We start from the raw sequence: 22,232 nt of genomic DNA, 5'->3' as shown, positions 1-22,232 counted from the left end.
CAAGCAAAACATTTATTTAAGAGAGCCCTTACCCTGGCTTTTGGGCCTGGGAATCTCATGAAGCTTGTCTGTAAAAGTGTGCATGTTTCTGGGGAAAGTCACACCAGGTCACACCAGTCACACCAGGCTCTCACCAGGTCTTCAAAGGAATCCCATGCACTGTCCCACCCCTCCGTCTCCCAAATGTTAAGAACCAGTGATTTGAAGGAAATCATAGTTAATCTTTGGCACAGTAAATATTCACGTTTGGTCGTAAAACAGAGGCAGCGACTTAGTTTTCATTCAGTGATGGGTAACTTTCGGAGTTCAGGAGCCCCTAAACGTCCAATGTGTAATAGTTTGCATGAGTCTGAAAAGCTGGAAACACTTGAACATGGGAGTGGAGAATGGAGGCGCTCAGTGATCAAGAGGAGAGATGACCTGTAACGGGGGCGGGGGGGTGGGGGACTGGATTATATAGGCCGACAACGGCTGGGTTGCGCCCCTTCGCCCCTCTGGGCATTGAGAACCTGGACGGAGCGATGAGGACCGAGGCCCCAGACCACGTTCAGTAACAGTGAGCCTGGGCACGCAGGAGAGCTTCGCTTGGGCGTGGCAGCGACTTCCGCCGGAAGACGACTCCTCCCGGCCGGCCTTACGCGAGGCACCCTGGGAGCCGCGGGGGCGGTGTCTGGATCGCCGCCCCGCCCCCGCCGGGCGGGGCAGTGTTGCGTCGGGTTCTGATGACAGGAGGACACGCCCCTTGCGTTCCCGCGTCCCCTTGGCCCCTTTCCCCTCCGCCTTTCACCGTTTCGCGCTCGTTGGAGAGTCCCGCCTCTTCCCCCGGGCCGCGCCACCCAGAGCCTTCCGTGCGCCTAGGCCCCGCCTCTTACGGAAGCCGAGGCGGAGGGTCGGAATCCGGAAGAAAAACAATCGAGCGAGTGAGCTGACCGGCACCTGCTACCCGATCGGGACAGATCAAGCCAGGATCCGCTGAGGCTGGGAGACGCGAACCAGCCGGGGCACCGCGTGGGAACGATGGCTGCCACGAACCCCCAGACCGAACCGAGAAGCAGGACGCTCAGGTGAGGAAGGCGGCTACAGGCAGGCCCGCCTGCTCCGGGCGGAATCACTGCCTCCGACTCAGTTGGGGCTGCGGATCTGGGGCAGAACCAGACTGGGAGAGAAGGGGCCAGACCTACAGGGCTGCTTCTAATTCAGAGGCCTCCCACATTCTCCCAGGTCGGTACGAGAGGGCTATGTTGGGCTTGAACCTCGCGCCCCCTCCAAACTTAGGCTGCTAAGCTCGTTCCCTCTTGGGGGCTCCAAGTAGGTGTTCCAGTTGGCTTCTTGAGGAGGCAGCAGTGTTGAGCTGTTTGAAGTTAAAAACATAACAAAGCATTCACTCCTTAGCTTTGGAGTAGAAATCTTATTCTTTGGATCAGCACATACATCATGGGGTCTGCCTGATCCCGTTGTGACCTCCTGAAATCCGAAATCAGATTTGGATAACATCCTTTAGTGAAGTGATAATAGCCTGGTCCCATGCTTGCTCTTTAACGAGGAACAACGCTAATCACCAGCTCAGAGCCGGTCACGATGCAAGGATTTGCTGCTAATCGTCCTTCGTAAAAGTGGGAACCAAAAATCCCGGCTTTGGCTCTCCATGCACTTAGAGCAGGCCCCTGGAAGAACAAGGAGCCTTGCAGTGAAAGGGCTGCCTTCCTTCCTCCTCCGTTGGACAGCAGGGGGAGATCGTAAACAATCGAAGCACAGAATCTCTGGCCGAGGGCCTGGGAAGGTGGTTTTTGTATTGTTTTGTTGATGTTCGTAGGGAGGGGCAGGAAGTTGCTGTACGCTGGCCAAGAATTTCTTGCAGTTGTGCTTTTTAGAACATGGACCTCGAAGAACAGCGTCTGGTGGGGAAGAGATGTTAGGGACATTCTGTCCTTCTCTCCCACCCCCCACGATGGGTCGACTGCTGTTAGAGATTCGCCTCCTTGTGATGTGCCTAGGAGTCACCTGAGGCTTGGTGGCTCTAATTGGTCTCTGCAGGGTTCGTAGCCCCTGCCTGCCCTGTACTCCACACAGTCTGGAGGCTTCCTGGGAGCGCTGCTTTAACTCTTCAAATGAAGAGATTTGCGAGTCTGTCCTTCCCCGGAGCCTCAGATGGGATCCAGTGTTATTGAGAGCTTCTGATTCGATGTGTTGCTTCCCAAGTGTTTGTATGAACATGGAAAATGTTATCCAGCTGATGACGTTTCCCAAAAGAGGCTAGACTCTTGAGATGTTGAGAAACTTGTTATTTGGAATCTTCTTAGGCTCTCTGAGATGCTTGGCAGAATTGGTTATGCTCCAGGAAGGAGTGGGAAGGAAATGTGGTGTCTTTATCTCTGTTATTTTTGAAATTCCTCTGTCTTGTAGTCCTAAGCCATCTCACAAGGTGAAAATTGAAACCTCCAGAATCTCTCTGGTGGTGGACGGAACCCATGGATTGAAGGGTGGGGAGCTGGAAGTTGACTGACCCATAGATGACTGCTGAGGTGTGAAGGGCTGGTGGAATTAATAAATCTCTGGACTCTCCACCCCATCGCCACCCCTTCCCTCGCCTGACTTTTGGGCCACGCTGGTAGCTCTCCTAGTGTGCTGGCAGCTCTGCACTGGCGTTGCCAGGCACAGGCAGCCATGGGCCTACACAGAGGAGCCAATCCAGGGTGGGAATTTCCTGCTTCAGGGGATAGAGGTGAAGGGGCCCTGTGCCCTCCTCCAGATGCAGAAACATGCGTTTCCCATTCTGACTCCGCCGACTGTGGGATTGTGGTGCAGCCCTTCGCCCACCCAGCCCCCGGTCTGGTACCTGGACGACATCTCATCCTCCTTCCTCCGTGGCTTCCCTTCTCAGCATACATGTCGTGACGTGGAACGTGGCCTCTGCAGCACCCCCTCCAGACCTCAGTGATCTGCTCCAGCTGCACACCCCGAACCTGAATCTGGACGTGTATGTCATTGGGTAGGTGTCTGCAGGGCCCGTCCGCCACCCCTGTGTCTGAGCTCAGGTAAGCCCGACCGGTCCCAAGTTGTCCCCGTGGGGAACCGCTGTCGCCTGGACACCCTTGCTCTGGGGCCTGAAGGCCTGGAGCTTTCAGGCTGCGTCAGGGCCATGCAGCGTCTGTTCTCCTGGGTCATAAAGGGCAAGGGGCTGCCCATCATCAGCCAGGGGAGGGGAGACCACCGTCACGAGAACCCGAGGCCAGCTGAGGGCAGGACTAAAAGTCCGAGGCAGAGGCAGGGCCCTCCTGGCCGGGGGAAGGCCTCTGACCTGGGATGGGCAGTTTGCAGGAAATGAACTGTGGGATCATGAGCCTCCTTTCTGACACTGCCTTTGAAGACCCGTGGAGCAGTTTCTTCATGGATGTGCTTTCCCCTCTGAGCTTCGTCAAGGTAACTTACAGTTCACGGGCACCTGGGAAGTGTGTCTCCCCTCCTGCACGCATCCCTAGTCCCTTGGTCTCCCTCTCAGGCTCTCGGGCTCTTTCCCTTTTTTGAAAGGCCCCAACCTCAGGTGCAGTCGCAGCTGGTTCCCTGGGGCTCCTACCTGCCTTGTGTCTTTCCAAGGTAGCTGGAGCTGAGCTGGGACCCCAGGGGCTAGTTTAACAGCTAGATATTTTTCAGGTTGAGAGAATTCCTTAGGGAGGCGCAGCAGGGCTTAGTAACACCTCAGGGCTCACCCCCCACCCCATCTCCACTCACATGCCCCGCCCGGAGTACAGTGATTGCTGTCCTCTATAGAGTACTTACTTGATATTAAGCATTATAAATAAACTCTTATATACATTATTTTAAAATCTTAACATGCTTGGTGGCTCAGCAGGTTTAGGATCTGGCATTGTCACTGCAGTGGCACGGGCTCAGTCCCTGGTTTGGGAACTTTCACCGTGAGGATGCAGGTTTGATGCCTGGCCTCGGTCAGTAGGTTAAGGACCTGGCATTGCTGCAAGCTGTGGTGTAGAGCGCAGATGCAGCTTGGATATGGCATTGCTGTGGTCGTGGTGTAGGCTGGCAGCTACAGCTCTGATTCCACCCCTAGCCTAAGAACTTCCATTTGACGAAGGTGAGGCCATAAAAAGAGAAAAAGAAAAGAAAAACCTTAACTCTCTTGAAATATGAGTATTAAGACTCAGAGGTCATACAGGCTGTCTGGGATTTGAATCCAGATCTTTCAAACTTCATAACCCTTGTTTTTTGTTTTTTTGTTTTTTTTTTGTTTTGTTTTGTTTTTGGCTACGCTTGTGGCATGCAGAGGTTCTGGGCCAGGGATTGAACCCGTGCAGTGACAATGCTGGATCCTTAGCCCTCTGAGCGGCCAGGGAACTCCCCATAACTCTTGTTTTTAACTACTATACCTTATTACCATACTAGTGGTCTCTAAGGTTGACAGGTAGCCCATGACTCGCTCTGCTGATATCGGAGGGTGTCACTCTGATCATAAGGGACTGGTACCTCAAATTCTCAGGGGCGCAGCAGTTAGGAGAGGGGAGCTAGATGTCGAGGAAAAGGGTTCTCAGTCTGAAGGGCCAGTTGGGAGTCTACAGACAGGTTCTAGATTGCTGGATCTCACTTTTCTGCTCCACACAGCTGAGGGATGAGACACTGCCGCTCAAAACACCTGCTTCTTGGAACTACCAGAATTCCTCTCGTCCCTTTCCTGGGTGACTGGATTTCTTAGAATCAGTTTTGTCTCCCTAATATGCCTAAGAGTCCTGAGGCAGGAGCTGTGAGTCCTCCCGAGAAAGGCATGTTCGAGAGAGATTTGGTCCTGCTGCTGAGGCTAGATAATGCCTGTGCCCAGGCGCTTGGCTCCCTCCAGATCACACAGGCCTCTTCCTGCAGACATAGAGCCCGATCTTCTCCGAGGGCAGAACCACTCCTCTCTCACCACCCACTCCCTTCCCAAGACTGGAGGCCTCCTTGTACCTCGGCTAACTGGCAAGGGATTGGTGGAATGGAATTGAGCCAAGGAAATTAGCTCATCCTGTGGCGTGGACACAGCTCATTCTATCCATGCGGCCTCCTGAGGTTGGGAGACCAGCCTGAGGGCCTGGCATCCAAAGCAGATGACCGTCCTTCCTCTAGCCAAGCGTGGAGGTAAAGGGGAGCCCTGCCTGCCGCCTGTGGCTTGGGCCGGAAGTTGCCAGCTATGGGCTGAGGGTTGAGAAGCCCGGGGCCTGACAGCCTTTGCAGGCTCCAAGGCTCCCAGCCGCCTCCCTCTTGTCCCTTCCTTAGCTCCGCCTACTTCCTTTCCTCCAGCTCCAATGTCCCCCATAAGTCTCCTGCCTTTCCCCACAGCCCCACCCTTTCTCCTAATCTGAAGCTTTCCTGCCCCACCCCCACCTCCATCCTCCCTGCCCCACCCCCACTTCCCTGCCTCTTCCCAAAGTGGATTCGGTGGTGGAGCCCCGGTGGCCCAAGTCTGCTCTGTGGGTTAAGATTAAGCTTGAAACTCTTCCAGAATCTTTATCAGTTCCCTGGGAGTCAGCCCCTCAGGGTCCAGCCCTTCCCCCACCCCCCCTTGTCATGTTTGCACCTGAAAGGGGGGCCCTGGGGGTGGAGAGTGAGGTGGGGGACGCATTTGGAGCAACCTCTGCCCATCCCTAGGTTCTCGCACCTCCTGGATGTGGGGCTCCCCCGGCTTTGACTCCTGCGCTGTGCCAGAGCGCCCGGCCTGTGGGATCAAGTTGCATAATTCCTGGAAGGCCCCAGAACACGCTCCCCACCCGGGGATTTCCTCCTTGGCCTCTGCACCTCATGCTCCGGAAATAGCTCCTGGTGGTGGATGCAGAGCGCCCGAGGCTGAGAGAGGGTCACTGGCCCATTCCCACCCCGCCTCCGCGGTGGCCGAGAGCGGGGATTTGGGCAGGCCTGGGCCTTTGGCCTTGTCATCCACGTAGTCTTCCTCCTGGGCTCGGTCTCGTGAGCCTCAGTCCATCTGCAGAACAGGGACGGCGCTCCCTTAAAGGGCTGGCGTGAAGGTTAAGTGCGCTGGGAAGCCGTCAGTGGACGGTAGCCATTCTCCCCAACCCGCAGCCTCATCCTCTGCACTCTCTTAGCCCCTCTGCGTTGGACACCAGCTGCCCACAGTCTATAGTATTTTTAGTAGCGTGTTCTTAATTTCCACTGAGCTATAACAGTGTGCGGAAATTAAGTGTACCGTTGGATGGATTTTTATAGCATATGCAGCCACGTTGGAGAACATTTATGGCAGCCTAGAAGACTGTCCCATGTCCCTTCCCTGCATTTACTCTGAAGAATCCTTAAACCAAAAAATAATAGGTGCCAGTTAATCCAGCATCTTTGAGATAGAGTCCTGCTTTATCAATGAGAAAATAAGCTGAGGTGTTCCCATCGTGGCGCAGTGGTTAACAAATCCAACTAGTAACCATGAGGTTGTGGGTTCGATCCCTAGCCTCGCTCAGTGGGTTAAGGATCTGGCATTGCCGTGAGCTGTGGTGTAGGTCGCAGACGTGGCTCGGATCTGGTGTTACTGTGGCTGTGGTGTAGGCCAGCGGCCACAGCTCCGATTAGACCCCTAGCCTGGGAACCTCCACATGCCTTGGGTGCTGCCCTAGAAAAGGCAAAAAGACAATAATAATAATAATAATAAAATAAATAAATAAATAAAATTTTATTTTAAAAAAATAATAATAAGCTAGACTCATCCAATAGCAAATACGACAGCCTGAGCTGGGATTTGAACCCAGAGCTGGCCATGAGCCACTGCCCGTATAGTGTCTTTTTTTTTTTCTTTGTCTTTTTGCCTTTTTCTAGGGCCGCTTCCCATGACATATGGAGGTTCCCAGGCTAGGGATCTAATCAGAGCTGTAGCCACTGGCCTATGTCACAGCCACAGCAATTCAGGATCCGAGCCGTGTCTGCAACCTACACCACAGCTCACGGCAACACCGGATCCTTAACCCGATGAGCAAGGCCAGGGATCGAACCCTCGACCTCATGGTTCCTAGTCGGATTCATTAACCACTGCGCCACGACAGGAACTCCCCCATATAGTGTCTTTTAAGTTCCTCCTTGAGGCACATGAATGAGCATTGCTCTTCCATCCTGCAGGTCTCCAGCGTCCGCATGCAGGGGCTCCTCTTACTGGTATTTGCCAAGTACCAGCATTTGCCCTTTATCCAGATCCTCTCTGCTAAATCCACCCCCACTGGCCTCTTCGGGTATTGGGTAAGGATGGAGCTGTGGTCTGAGTCAAGAGCTCGGGGTGCCTCTCCCTGGGCTGTGAAGGGCTGGGGGCTTTGGAGCAGGGCCGATAAAGAAAGGGGGTGAGGGAGTTCCCACTGTGGCCAGATGGGATTGGTGGCTTCTTGGGAGCACTGGGTGCAGGTTTGATCCCCAGACCAGCACAGTGGGTTAAGAATCCGGCATTGCCACAGCTGTGCCTTAGGTCACAACTATGGCTCAGATCTGATCCCTGGCCCTGGAACCCCCTATGCCTCAGAGGGCCAAAAAAATAAATAGGGGGGTGTGTGTGTGAAATGGATCTTAGCACTCTGTCCAGGCCAGTGCCCTGCACAGCCACCTTCCCTCCTCAGCGGGGCTTAGGGTCCCTGAGACAGCTGGCTGGGTGAGCTGGGCCCTGTGGACAGAGAGGCACTCTGGGGAGCTGAATGTCTGGCCCTGGGAGAATTCCTGAAAGGTGAGACCATCTGCCCTCAGGCCCAGGACGGGAAAAGAGCGGTGTGTCCCACCCTGAGCAGCTCCCCACCCCTCTGCCCACCTGTCCTACCAGGGGAACAAAGGGGGCGTCAACATATTCCTGAAGCTCTACGGCTACTACGTCAGCATCATCAACTGCCACCTGCCCCCACATATGGCCAATAATGACCAGCGGCTGGAGCATTTTGACCGGATCCTGGAGATGCAGAATTTTGAGGCACAGGATATCCCCAACATCCTGGACCACGAGTGAGCATGCAGTGCTGAACTGCCGCCCTGGCCCTCTCCCCCACGCCAGCCCAGCTCAGCGGGCTCTGCCTGGCCACTGCTTCCCAGCCAGAGGCAGTCTGTTCCATCTCCCGCCCTCTCCCAGCCTCTTCCTGGCGCCCCTTCTGCTCTCCCATCCAGCTGTGCCTGCCTGGAGTCCGGGACCCCTTCCCTTCCCCGCCTAGAAACGCTGGACGCTTCCGAACATCCCGGGTCAAGAACCTCGTGGTTCCTGAGGTCCCCGGAAGGGCTGGTTCTCAGCCTTGCCGGGTGCGCAGTTGAGGGGGGCGGGGAGGGCTAGACCCTGCTCCAAATGTGCCACTTGCCCCTCGGGCTGGTCTCTTCAGCTTAAATGTCATGGTGGGGGCGGTGAGAACAGTCCTGTCGGGGCCCCGCCCTTGTCTTCTCACCTGTGCCCTTGAGTGAGTGAGCTTGGAGCTCACCCCCTGTAGCTCCCGCCTCTGACCGCGTCACAAACCCTCAGGCCACCTGCCTGCCTTTCTTTCTGAAGCCTCATTCTCTGGTTTGGAGACATGAACTTTCGGATCGAGGACTTTGGGTTGCACTTTGTTCGGGAATCCATAAAACATCAGTGCTACAGTGACCTGTGGGAGAAGGATCAGGTATCGGGTGAAGGGAAGGCCCCCCAGGGGGTGGGCTGAGCCCGAGGTGGGGGGAGCCAGCAGGAAATGAGGGGAGGTTCCCTGGCACCTTTCTTCTTTCCCAGGCCTAGGACGACGTCCCTGCTCCCAGGCCGGATGGGGTCTAATAGGGCTTGGCCCCTGGGGTTGGGCAGCCAGTCCTGGAGGGGCTGGGGCACGGCTGCTAGGTGTGATTGACACGGGGAGTGAGAAGGGCTTTGGCCCGCTGTGTCCCTGCACCGCGTACCAGCCCTCTTGTGTCCCTGTCATCTTCCCCATCCCCAGCCTGGCTTGCCTCCTGGAGGATGAGCTGTCACCCCTTTGGGGGACCCTGGCTACCCCAGCCTCCCCTCTGACACAGTCTGCTAGGGGCCCCCAGGGAGGTGGAATTTAAAGCCTGGTCCCTCTAGTCCAAGGGCTGGGAAGTAGCAGGCAGCTCCCTCCTCTGGGACTGTGGGGTAATGTTTGCAAAAGGATTGGGCTGCTCTCCTGGGGGGGGCCTCCTCCCCCGCGCACTGGGGCTGGGGCGCTGAGGAGGTGGCGTGGCCAGGCTGAGTCCTGCCTGCTGCAATGACACGTGCTGATCCCTTGGGTGGAGTGTGGTGCCGGGCCGCTGGGTCGGGGCTCTTGGGAGACGGGCCTGTGCCTTTCTCTGCAGCTCAGCATTGCCAAGAGACATGACCCTCTGCTCCGGGAGTTCCAGGAGGGACCCCTGCTCTTCCCGCCCACCTACAAGTTCGATAAGAACTCCAACAACTATGACACAAGGTGAGGGACTCCACCAGGGAGGATCAGCCTGTCGTCACAGATCTGGAAGCAGCCCGGGAGGAGGGACGGGAGGCCGGTGGGCCTAGGGGGGCCCTCGTGGCAGTGGGAGCTGCCTCGGTGTCAGGGAAGTAGGACTAGACGCCGCCATCACCTCTCAGGAGTGTCCCTCCCGCCCCCTTCATGAGATGGTGACCATGGGAGCTGTCCCAGATTGTGCTCAGGAAAAGCAGAAAGGGGAGACAGTGCTGGCAAGAATAGGGGCTGGGAGGAGTTCCCGTTGTGGCTCAGTGGGTTAAGACCCCGCCTAGTATCCATGAGGGTGCAGGTTCCAACCCTGGCCTCACTCAGTGGGTTAAGGATCCAGCGTTGCCACAAGCTGCGGTGTAGGGTGCAAGATGCAGCTTGAATCCCAAGTTGCTGTGGCTGTGGCATAGGCCAGCAGCTGCAGCTCTGATTTGAGCCCTAGCCTGGGAACCTCCATATGCCTCGGGTTTGGCCATATAAAGAAAAAAAAAAAGAATAGGGACTGGGGGCAGGGCAGGTGGAGCCAAAGGAGAGGGGAAAAGAGCTAAGTGGTGACTTGGGTGGGTCTGTACTGCAGTATTCTGGGAACCCCTGCCCCCACTCCCTGGAGATTTCTGGTCCTGCCCGGAGCGGTGGGCAGAAAGCTTGGCTCAGCCTGTTGCTGTTATAAGCACCCCTTCCCAGCTGTGAGCGGGTCGGGTATGAGGAGGATGAAGTTGGGGCTGTCAGTGGGACAGGGAATGGGGAATGACACAGGGACAGTGCCTCTGGTAGTTAGAACCGGAGCGCTGCCCCTCTGCTGCGTGACCTTGGACACAGGATTGAAGCTTCAGTTTTGTCATCTGTAAAAGGGGGCTGATAACAGTACCTATTTCGTGGAGCTGAGGATTAAATGAGACCTTGCATGTGCTGAGCCTGGCACCTGACACCCAGTAAGCCCTGTGGTAACTGCTGTTGTTATGTTTAGATTCTTGTCCCCAGGGGGTAGTTTTGCCAAAAACCTGTCTAAGAAGCTGAGAAGGTGCCAGGCGACCACGAAAACCTTAGGCTTAGGCGGGGGGCAAAAGTCGCTCTGGCAAGAGGTCCCCGGCCCGATTTAGGGCCAGGATCCTTATCTCTTTGAAGGGAACGAAGAACCCCCTGCACATCATGGGATTTCATTTCCTCTCCAAGGTGCGGCTCCTTCCTGCGCTCCACTAGCAGGACTTGGGGGGTAGGAGGTGCCTTCAGGGTAACTCGGGGTGCTGGGACTTAGCGTGTGAGAGGTGGAGCTGCTGGCCCAGTGCTGGCAGTGGTGTGGCAGAGCCACCACGACGTCCCGCCAAGGAAGGGGGAACATGTGAGCTACTTCGCGAGTGTGGAGCAAGACGGAGTGGGGTCACGGCCGGGGCAGAGCACATAAGGAGAGGCCACGAACACTGGCAATAGGGTCCAGTCTGGGCAACGGTGCCAGCCTGAAAGAAGGTTAGAGGGCAGGCTTCAGCTGGCCTGCTGGCCTGGGTCCGCCGCTGCCCGTCTCCCCGGCCGTGCATTGGAAACAAAGGTCATCTGGGAAGTCGGCAGGTGTCAGTGGGCCAGGCTGGGGGCCGGGACCCTCTACCCACTGACTTCAACCCTCGGTTCAGCAGGAAGAGACCTGTTGACAGGCCCTGTGACCAAGTGTCCCTTGGCCCACACCCCCCGGAAAACAAACACCAGGAGACTGGAAGTCGCTGAGACTGCACAGAGTGGCTCCGAGAGGCTGAGGGCCTTCCCCAGGTGGCTCGGCTAGTGCTGGCGGAGCTGGAGCTCAGCTCTCTGGACTGTGTTGCCCACTGTTCTCCTCTAGCCCACAGTGCCTCCGAATGCACAGCCAGTCTTGCAGCAGCAGCCGCAGGAAGGAGAGCAGGATCGGGTAGCAAAGGCCTGCTGAGGAGGAGGCCGAAACTTCAATCCACACGACAGATGCCGGCCATGTTGTGATCGGCCTTCCGGAGCACTTAGCATAGAGCAGGCCTCATGCCGAATGTTCTAATGTTCTGCCTGCATCCTTAATCCACGCAGTCTCATCAGGGAGATACGGTTCATACTGACTTTTTACAAATAAGGAAACTGAGTCTTGGAAGATCTAAGTGACAAAATAAGTAATAGAGCAAGAATTTGAACTCGTCGTGGCGCAGTGGTTAACGAATCCGACTAGGAACCATGAGGTTGTGGGTTCGATCCCTGGCCTTACTCAGTGGGTTAAGGATCCGGCGTTGCCATGAGCTATGGTGTAGGTTGCAGACGCAGCTCGGATCCCACGTTGCGGTGGCTCTGGTGTAGGCCGGCGGCTACAGCTCCAAATCGACCCCTAGCCTGGGAACCTCCAGATGCTGCAGGTGCAGCCTTAGAAAAGGCCAAAAAGAGAGAGAGAGAATTTGAACTCAAGTCTGTGTGACTCCAGCCTCACACACCTCCCCCCTTGCCCGGAGCCCAGGAAATGAAGGAATGTCTGGACCAGAACAGGGGGCGTTCCTGGGGGACATCGTACCTGAAACATTCCCCCTGGGAGTTCCTGTGGTGAGCAGGGCCTGAGCCCCACGAGGGGAAGAGAGACATTCCCGTCTAATCCATCTCTTATTCATCCTTGGAGACCCAGTTCAGACACCATCTCTGCTGGAAGGCTTTCCCTTGCCCATTTTCCAGAGAGTTCGCCCCTGCCCTTCTGCTGCCTGCAGGCCTTGCCTGCACCATGGTTTCAGTGTTGCTTTTAAGACACAGCGTGCCTTTCTTGAGGTGCTCTGAATGCCCAGGGCACCGACGGGACCTGATTTATGACCATCCCTGGTATGTAGCATAGCGCCGGGCATGTGCTTGAACTGGGAGCCTGAGAGGACAAAAGGAACAGATACGGTATTTAAGGAGCAGCCAGTTGAGGAGAGGGACCCACCCAGAGCAAGGGAGCCAAATAAACACTCTCAAGTCCAAGAGTTGGCCAGTGGAAGGTTCCAGAACTCTGTGCGGAAGTGCCAAAGGAGGGTGAAGCGAATGGTAAGGAGGCGGGCAGCTGAAGCCAGGAGGAGTCAATGAGGGCTGTTGTCAGGGAGGCAGCAGAGTTGGCAGAAAGAAGGGCAGGCATTCCAGTCGGTCAGCACAGTCAGCAGCACTGGGGAGAGGCACCTTGAGCACAGCCGACCCGCCCTGCAAAGGCCCCGGGAGCGAGCCGAGCGCGGGCCGGGGTGCGCAGCTTTGCGGAACAAAGTCAGCCACCTGTCAGGGGACAGTGGAAGGGTCGAAGGTGGAAAATCCGGTTAAAATCAGGGGTTGCAATTAGGTTCCTTTACAGTTGAAATCAACCCAGTCAGCCAGTCAGCCTCTCTGCTGGGCAGTGAGCACATTTTATGATCAGTCTAGTCAAGACTGAGTCCGGAAGTTCCCGTTGGGGCACAGCGGAAACAATCCAACTAGGACCCGTGAGGATATGGGTTCCATCCCTGGCCTCGCTTAGTGGGTTAGGGATCCAGCATTGCCGTGAGCTGTGGTGTAGGTTGCAGGCACGGCTGGGATCTGGTGTGGCTGCGGCTGTGGGGTAGGCCGGCAGCTGTAGCTCTGATTCAACCCCGAGCCTGGGAACCTCCATATGGTGCTGTTTGGCCCTGCAAAGCCAAAGGAAGAGTGCTTTCAGACTTGCAAATGGAACACACTGTTACTTTGGGGTCAGTAACTTGGCTCAAGTTTTCTAGGCTCTTAAGCCAAGAGAATCTGGCAGAGCTACATAGGGTTTTAATTTTTAGAAAGTGAGGACACACTGCAGGCATACCTGGGAGATACTGCAGGTTCAGTTCCAGACCACTGCAGTAGAGTGAAGGTCATAATAAAGAGAGTCACACAAACTTTTTGGTTTCCTGGTACATGTAAAAGTTATGTTTCTGCTGTACCGTAGCTTAATAAGTGTGCAATAGCATATGTCTAAAAATGTACATGCCTTAATTTAGAAACGCTTCTTCAGTGGGAGTTCCTCTTGTGGCTCAGCCGGTTATGAACCTGACTAGTATCCATGAGGACGTGGGTTTGATCTCTGGCCTCGCTCAGTGGGTTAAGGATCTGGCATCGCCACAAGTTGTTGTGTAGGTTGCAGATGTGGCTCAGATCTGGCGTTGCTGTGGGCTGTGGCGCAGGCCGGCAGCTGCAGCTCTGATTCAGCCCCTAGCCTGGGAACTTCCATATGCCACAGGTGTGGCTGTAAAGGGCAAAAAAAGAAAAAATCCTAACCATTGTCTGAGCTTTTGGCAGGTTGTAATTTTTTTTTTCAATAATAACATCATCACAGACCACCATTATCAATTAATGAAAAAGCCTGGAGTTCCCATTGTGGCTCAGCGGTTAGCAAACCGGACTAGCATCCATGAAGACTCAGGTTCGATCCCTGGCCTCGCTCAGTGAGTTAAGGATCCAGCAATGCCATGAGCTGTGGTGTAGGTTGCAGACACGGCTCGGATCCCGTGTTGCTGTGGCTGTGGTATGTGCCGTAGGTGTGGCCCTAAAAAGACAAAAAGACCAAAACAAAGCTTGAAATATTGCAAGAACTGCCAAAATGTGATCCCAAAACAGGAAGAGAATAAACGCTGTTGGAAAAATGGCTCCAGTAAACTTGATCCATGCAGGGTTGCCACAAACCTTCAGCTTGTAAAAATATTTTCGGGGAAGTCCAATAAAAGTGAAGCCCAATAAAACAAGGTGTGCCTGCAATCTCCAGAAACAAACCTTGCACTCCGTCACCACCGTTCAGGCAAAAAGTTTGTTTAGCAAGGCCCCGTTCTGGTGAGGCACCCTGAACGGGCCACTATGGGGCAAGCTGCAGGAGACAGGTGTGGTGGAAGAAGGGGCACCAACTTCGAGTCAGCAACCTGGGCAAGCGTCCAGCTCTCATCCGGCTTCCACTTGGACAGTATGACCTCGCTCAACTTCAGTGTCCTGTGCAAGAAGGACAATGTGACCTGTAGCACCCATGTTGGGAGAGTTAGAGCAGCCCGATGTTTAGGATTAGAACACATTTAGCACCTATGTTGGGAGGATTAGAACACGTTTAGACTCCCACGTTTAGCTATTATTATTAGGAATGGAGAATTGGGGGAATATATATAACATTTATTTATTTTAGTATTTCTGACTTTTGTTTGTCCCATGAGCTCCTCAGCGACTCTGTCAATCCCATTTAGCAGATTCCCCAGTTGCCTGGCATATAATGAGGGCTCTGTAAAGCTTGTTGAAAGAACGAACAATACAGGTGCCCCGTGACGAGCGTGGACCAGGCCATGGAAAAGGAGGAAGGGGAGACAGGCTGAGATGCTGGAGGGGAAGGAGAGTCAGGCTGTGGTCAGGATGTGGGGAGAATCCTGGGCTCTTACCATAAAAGGGAAGTGGGGGTGGACGGACGCTTTGAAGGGGAGAGCGATGCATTTATGTGGTTCATTACCAAGTGTTAAGAATTGCTAGGCGCTGAATGTTGGAATTTGGCCTGGAGATTTAGTGTCTGCGGTTTCTCGGGTGGACATCCCACTTTCCGGTGTCCTCTGAACCCTCCTCAGAAGAGTGAAAGGTTGAAACAACCCAGGAGCCCCAAACAGAGGTGACTGGGCCAGTCTCCACTTCTTGACCACGCCCTCAACAGTGTCCCTTTGAAGTCAGTACCGTTGTCACCCCCTTAAGGATTGAAGAAACTGAGGCTTGGAGTAGTGAGGTCACTTGCCCAAGGGCAGACCTTATTATTTATTTATTTATTTATTTAAATATGGAGTTCCTGTTGTGGCGCAGTGGTTAACAAATCCGACTCGGAATCATGAGGTTGCAGGTTCGATCCCTGCCCTTGCTCAGTGGGTTAAGGATCTGGCATTGCCGTGAGCTGTGGTGTAGGTCACAGATGTGCCTCGGATCCCTCGTTGCTGTGGCTCTGGTGTAGGCCGGTGGCTACAGCTCCCATTAGACCCCTAGCCTGGAGATCTCTGTATGCTGCAGGAGCAGCCCTAGAAAAGGCAAAAAAAAAAAAAAAAAAGATTACTTATTTGTTATAAAAAGCTTTAAGTCCGGAACAGGCAGGTGGAAGACAAGGACAAAGCCGGGAAGGGCAAGAAGCTTCCATGCCCTCTCCCGAGGCGCCACTCTCCCCAGATCTCCATGTGTTCATCCTGGATCCGCAGAGTTTTTTTTTTGGGGGGGGTTGGTCATTTGTCTCTTTAGGGCCCCACCAGCGGCATATAGAGGTTCCCAGGCTTGGAGCTGAATCGGAGCTGTTGCTGCCAGCCTACACCACAGCCACAGCAATGCTAGATCCGAGCCGCATCTGGGACCTACGCCACAGCTCATGGCAACGCCAGATCCTTAACCCACTGAGCAAGGCCAGGGATTGAACCCGCAACCTCATGGTTCCTAGTCGGATTTGTTTCCACTGCGCCATGACGGGAACTCCCAGAAGAGCTCTTAATTAACAAGCCAGAACCTTCCTTCAGTGGGTCTCTGATTTTAGCGTCAGAGTTCACCACTGAGGCACCATTCTGCCTCTCTGGTTGGAAAACCATATTCCTATCAAAGCAACAAACTACATCAGAAATGTTTGTTAAAAGTCGTAAGGCATGGGGTTCCCGTCATGGCTCAGCGGAAACAAGTCCGACTTGTATCCTCGAGGATTCGGGTCCAATTTCTGGCCTTGCTCAGTGGGTTAAGGATCCGGTGTTGCTGTGAGCTGTGGTGTAGGTCGCAGACGTGGCTTGGATCTGGTGTTGCTGTGGCTGTGGTGTAGGCTGGCAGCTGTAGCTCCTATTTGAACCCTAGCTTGGGAACCCCCATATGCCATGAGTGCGGCCCTAAAAAAAAAAGAAAAAAGAAAGGTAGTAAGCGGGAGTTCCTGTTGTGGTGCAGCGGAAACGAATCGGACTAGTATCCATGAGGATGCAGGTTCGATCCCTGGCCTCGCTCAGTGTGTTGGGGATTCAGCATTGCTGTGGCTGTAGCTCCAATTCAGCCCCTAGCCTGGGAACTTCCATATGCTGCATGTACACCCCCAAAAAATAAATAAATAAATAATAAGTGAATAAAGCAGAAGACAAAAATAGCATTTCGGACTGATTATAAGTGTTTGAAACTGTTTACATTGAGATTAGATGGGCTTTTTTTTTTTTTTTTTTTTTTTTTTTTTGGCCATGCCTGCAACCAAAGTTCCTTGGCCAGGGATCAAACCCAAGCCACAGCAGTGACACCTCCAGATCCTTAACCCGATAAGCCACTAAGGAACTCCCAAATGGGCATTTTTAAGGAAAGGGGTTGAGCTTGGGGTTTGGGGATTATCTGGGTTTCACAAGCACTTGTGGCGTCCCTCCTAGTCCGCGGGCTCCGTACTCAGGCTGAGGATACGCGGGAGGCTGCGAGAGAGCCAGTGCCTGCCTTCCGAGCTCACGCACGGACTGATGGGCTGACTGGGAAACAGTACACTGTGATGTAGTGTAATCGTAGATGTATTTGTGCAAAATGCTTTGGACGCAGAGGTCAGGGACGGCTTTATGCTAAAGACAGCACGGGCATTGGGCCTCTCCCTGTGACGAAGGGTGTCCGGGCAGTAAAGCTTCCAAGAAGAAAGGCCCAGAGGCTTGAGAGGGTTGCCAGGGTGGGGTGGGTCTGCGGCAGAGGTGGGAGATGACAGCCCAGGGGCATCAGACTCCTGTCTACTTTGAAAGCCGCACTTGGAGACTTGAACTTTATTCTGGAGGCCTCGAAGACTCCTTACAGGTCTTAAAATAGGGAATCACCCGACCAGGCTGTGCGGCCTTGCTCACACCCCTCAGGGAAGCTGGCAGATGAAGAGCAGGCTGGATGGTTCTCAGGTTGACTCTTGACAACAAAGCCTCATAGTAGCCGGTGTCCACAGAGAGCTTGTGTTGTAGCACGTGCGGTGCTGAACAGGTTTTGTGTTGGATCTCAGTTCATCAGCAACCCTGTGACATGACTGTTGTCATTATCTCCATGTTACAAAGGAGGAAGCTGAGGCCCGAGAGGCATTGGCCTGGTGATAAGGAGCCCATGCGGTGCAGTCAGGCCGCCTGGCCTTGAGTCCCGGTTCCCCCGCTCGGTGGCTGGGAGGCTTCGGGAAGTTGCTTCTCCCTCAGACTCATTTTCTCCGCCTGTGACGAGGGAGCTCATGGTGCTGATCGCAGGCAGGCCGGCAGCGAGCCTTCCCTCAGCGCTGCCCTTCCCTGACCGAAGGTTCCATCTTTAGGAAGGGGGACGCCAAGGTCAAGCTCAGGTCTCTCTCCAAAATCCAAACCTCAGCTTCGATCTGCGGCTGCCTTTGTTAAAGACATAGGAAAGGCTTGAAATGGCATGTTTCTGAGTCACAATTTGATTCATCAAAGCGTGGGCTAGACGGAGGAGGGTCCTTGGCTGAGTCTGACGAAGGCCCGCATGCTCTTGATTCCACGGGGCACCCCTGCCGCCATGCGGGGCTCCTCTAAGCTCGTGGGGGTGCCGACCCCTCTCCTCCCATCCTTCCTCTGCCCCCACCCCCAGTGAGAAAAAACGCAAGCCTGCGTGGACCGACCGCATCCTTTGGAGGTTGAAGCGGCAGCCCCAGGCCGACTGCCACCCCCCCACACTGCCAGCGCCCCACTTCTCCCTGGTTCTGAGGAGCTACGTCAGCCACATGATGTACAGCATCAGTGACCACAAGCCTGTCACCGGCACCTTTGACTTGGAGGTAAACAGCCCAGCCGCCCGGCAGCACCTGGCAGAGGAGCAGCCACCCTGGGCCATGTCCCCAAACCCTCCCGCCCTGGTTGCAGTGTCAGCAGATCCCCCAGGGGAGACCTGTGGGAGGACACGATTGCCCTGCCTCCCAGCTCAGGTGTCCCGGCTCTTCTTGTTGATGGCTCTGTCTGTCAAAAACCCGTTGAAACCCTTTGTCAATAGGTTTCCATTTCCTCTTGGTTCTGTCCCTTGGGGCTCCTGAGGTCCATTATGCTTATTACCTACTGGGTGAGGTAGGACTTCCTTTCATTTGTCCTAAACCCATCTGGCTCAGGTTGCGAAGGGAGCCCCTCTGTCCTTGTCCTTGTAATGGCCATCTGATGGCCAGGGTGCTGCTGCTGACCTCCTTTGAGCTGCTGGCTGCCCTCAGCCTTCACCTGTCCATGCTATTTGTCCATCTTTATCCCATCATGACTCCCTGTGCCTGTAGCTGTGCTCACCAGAGGCCCCCAAATTGGGTTTGCACCTTTTGGGTCGGAAACCCTGGAGGCCTGAGAGCAGCGTCTTTCTCACCTGTCAGCAACCCCCCACCCTCCCCAGACCTCGGCCACCCCCACGCTCACCCCTCAGCACTTGGCTGTGTGCTCGGTTACCCATCTGGCCCCAGTCCCATCCTCCCCGGCAGGGCCAGCTGTCTGTCCGACAAGCCTTTGGCCCTTTCTTTCCAGCTGGCCAGCCAAGGTCTGATGCCCTCAGGGCAGCTTTGCGGAGATCTCTGCCCGCACCCTGGGTGCCCCTCCTCCCCGCACTGACCCTGACCTATTGGGAGGCCCCAGCATGGACTGTTTCTCTCCGAGAAGGGAATGATGCTGTGGGATTTCACCCCCCTTCCCCTGTGTGTAGCTGAAGCCGCTGGTATCTGCTCCGCTGATCACCCTGCTCCCCGAGGGCCCGTGTACCACCGAGAGCGACCTGCTCATCAGCTACTCCCTGGCCTCGGACTTCCTCAGCAGCCCCTGGGACTGGATCGGACTGTACAAGGTGATGCTGTGGGCGGGGCAGGGAGCGTGTCGGCCACGCCCCCACCCCTGCCCCCACCCCGGGGTCTAAGAGCTCGTGGGGGCGGGGCAGGGCACAGAGACTAAGGAGCTCCCTCTTCCACCCCAGGGGTGCCTGCCCACCGAGGAGGCAGAGGATCAGCCCCAGAAATGAGACCACCCTCTCCCTAGGATATGACGTGGGGCCTGGGTCCTCCCAGACCACTGACCCCCTGATCCCCCTCCCACAGGTGGGGCTGCGCCACATTAATGACTATGTGTCATATGTCTGGGTCGGGGACAACCAGGTCTCCTTCGGCGACCAGCTGAACCAGGTACCTGCCCCCTCTCCTGAGCTAGGTGTTCCGCGCCTCCAGCAGGTAGGCTTGCCTGAGGGCTCCTGTCTTCTGGAAGGAACAGAGCCAGTTCCCTTGTCACTGAGAGCTGGGCCTGGGGCTGTGGGCCTGACCCCCTTCCTGTCTGTCCCCGCCCCCACAGGTATACATCAGCCTCAGCGACATCCCTGAGACTGAGGATGGGTTTCTCCTCTTTTACTATAGCAACAGCCTGCGTTCTGTGGTGGGGATAAGCAGACCCTTCAAGGTAAGGGACGCTGGTGAGTGAGAGAGGGGGCGGCACTGAAGACTTGAGCCCATCGTCGTCCCCCAGGCCCCCGGCCGAGGAGCCCTCCCCCACGCATCCTTTGGGGAATGGGGCCCCTGGAAGGCCCAGAGCAAAAGCCTGCGGTGGCCCCTTGCGCTCCCCGCCTGTTTTATTCCTGCAGATCCAGCCTCGCTCCTTCCTGGAGCAGGACTCACTGGATGAAGCCCAACCACAGATCTGAGCCAGGATGCGAGTGAACCCGGGCGGAGGCCGGCGCTGGCTGCCAGCTCTGCCTTCACTGCCAGGAGCACTGGGGACCCAGCCCTGCCCCCTGAGGAGGCTGCAAGTCTCCTCCACCTCCCAGGGCGAGTTCTAGCCACACTCCCTCCCTCTCCGCAGTCCAGATCTCCAGGATCAGCCCCTTCAATACAGGTTTCTGTGGCTCAGGTGTGAGTGAAACCAGCTAGTTTGTCAGCAGTGAAGCTCTAGACAGTCCGCTGGAGGAAGGACCCTCCAGCTTGCATCTCATTTCTCCATCTTCCCCACACACACACTTGTAGTCCTGCCCAAGCAGGCCTGCCGGGCACATGCCCCATCTGGCACAGGCCCGCATTCTTGTCACGCCACCCTGGGCCTTAGGCTGCCTGGGAGGGGGAGATGCTCACGTTTGTGCAGACTGCGTAGACTGGTTGGCGAAGGTAGCATTGGGTTCTAGGAGTCTTGGTATCTCATTGCCTGTCCCCCTGAGGGGTGGGCAGAGGGTCTGGGGTCCCTGCTTTCTGCAGAAGCAAATGACTAAGTAGGCAGGATGGAGGGGGGCCTCCACCCAGGCTCTTACGTAGGGCTTGTGGGCAGGCTGATGGTGTCCTTCCGCCAGCACCTCCATCCTCACCCCTAGAGTCTGACCCAGAGAGTTCCAGGGTGTGAGCAGAGAATAGGACCCTGGTTCACTTCTGCTAGTGGATCAGCCTCCGTGCCCCCAACCGGCCCTCCCGTGAAGTGTTGGCAGGTGGTAGAGGAGCTGTGGCCACAGACTTTCACAGGGTGGGCCTTGCGCAGTCCAGCTCATCTGCCCCTACCTTTACCTGCTGTCACCGGCCAGAACCCTGCTCTCTCTTTAGAGCGCTGTGGGACCTCGGAGTGAGGGCAGGTGGAGAGGAGAGCCAGAATCCAGCCGTTGTGGAGAATCTGGCCCCGGGGGTCTTCCGAGAGCATTCTCCAGGTGCTGCATGGGCCTGGCCTGTCCCCACTCCCACCATTTGCCTTCAGCCTCTGGTGACTCAACGGCCCTTCTCCCTGGAGGAGACACCTCAGGGAGCCTGCTCTGTGACTGTCACTCCCATCCTACCACCTGCAACCGAGGGACACTCCTGCATTCTTACTCCACCCTGGGAGCCATCAAGAACTGTCCCTCTCGGAGTTCCTGCTGTGGTGCAGTGCGATCAGCGGTGTCTCTGGAGCGCTGGGATGCAGGTTCGATCCCTGGCCCAGTGCAGTGGGTTAAGGATCCAGCAGCACTGCTGTAGCATAGGTAGCAACTGTGCCTCGGATCTGATCCCTGGCCGGGGAACTCCATATGCCATTAGGGGCGGGGGGGGGGGCAAAAAAAAAAAGAACTGTCCCTCTGGCTTCTAGCAGGCCATGGCCAATCTGTGTTCTGTGGCTGTTGCGTTGGTGGATAATTAGAAACATGGCTTTTACAAATGCACGTGACTCCGTCATGATGGTGCTGGGAGCGGGCACACGGTAATGGGCCCTGGCTGGACCCCAGGACGAGGGACCTGTCGTCCAGGCTAGACTGTGTCTGAGAGTGACACATGTTGCCCAGGTGGGAATGGGCTGAGGTTCTGGGATGGTGGCCCTCTGGGTCCCTGGCCCAGGTGGGGCGTGTCACCTACGCTGTTGGGTACTTGGTTTACTCTGCTGTTGAGTAGGTAGGATGGGTTTCCTGGGACTGAGCTCTCAGCAAGGTGCTCACTCTGCTCTCGCGGTTCCTCGCTCCCCAGCTGGCACTCCCTCCCTCCTTAGTCTGAAGCCCTGGCCCAGGGTTAAGGTCTCCAAACACCTCACCATCTCTTCTCTCTGCCCCTCCTCTCCCCAGATCCCTCTGCCCCGGTGTCCCCATGGTAACTTCTGTCCCTGCCCCCGGCACACACGCACACCCAAGGAACCCTGAGCCCTCGAACTTGCCCACTTCTCACAGGCACAGGCGTTGTGGGTGCTGCCACAGAGCACCCTTCATCTGGGAACCGGACAGGGAAACCAAAGCTTGAAGAAGTGGCATCAGGTGGCTTGGTGGTTAAAGAACCCGACTGGGATCCATGAGGATGTGGGTTTGATTCCTGGCCTCACTCAGTGGGTTAAGGATCCAGCATTGCTGGAAGCTGTGGTGTAGGTCGCAGACGTGGCTTGGATCCCACGTTGCTGTGGCTGTGGTGTAGGCTGGCAGCTACAGCTCCAATTCGACCCCTAGCCTGGGAACCTCCCT

At 55.7% G+C, this 22,232-nt stretch overlaps 1 protein-coding gene across 7 annotated transcripts; it reads left to right on the top strand.

Annotated features, from left to right (window-relative positions):
• The first annotated feature begins 879 nt into the window (after window positions 1–879).
• Window positions 880–21,452, top strand: INPP5K (inositol polyphosphate-5-phosphatase K). Of its 7 annotated transcripts, none has more exons than XM_084982618.1 (12): window positions 880–1,064; window positions 2,882–2,989; window positions 3,319–3,420; window positions 7,102–7,218; window positions 7,784–7,959; window positions 8,489–8,600; window positions 9,277–9,386; window positions 17,928–18,114; window positions 19,008–19,145; window positions 19,393–19,476; window positions 19,702–19,744; window positions 19,926–21,452. In XM_084982618.1, the coding sequence occupies exons 3-12, from the start codon at window positions 3,322–3,324 to the stop codon at window positions 19,964–19,966; spliced, it is 1,107 nt and encodes a 368-aa protein (XP_084838744.1). In that variant the 5' UTR covers window positions 880–1,064; window positions 2,882–2,989; window positions 3,319–3,321; the 3' UTR covers window positions 19,967–21,452.
• The last annotated feature ends 780 nt before the right edge of the window (window positions 21,453–22,232 follow it).

This window comes from Sus scrofa, chromosome 12 (assembly GCF_054392235.1).
Source record: "Sus scrofa isolate SSC_HxYL_T2T_F1_AM1 chromosome 12, Sscrofa_HxYL_maternal_Yorkshire_Landrace_v2.0, whole genome shotgun sequence".
In the NCBI taxonomy this organism is placed as follows: Eukaryota; Metazoa; Chordata; class Mammalia; order Artiodactyla; family Suidae; genus Sus; species Sus scrofa.
Note: the sequence above shows the minus strand (reverse complement) of the source record. Positions and strands in the feature narration are given on the sequence as shown.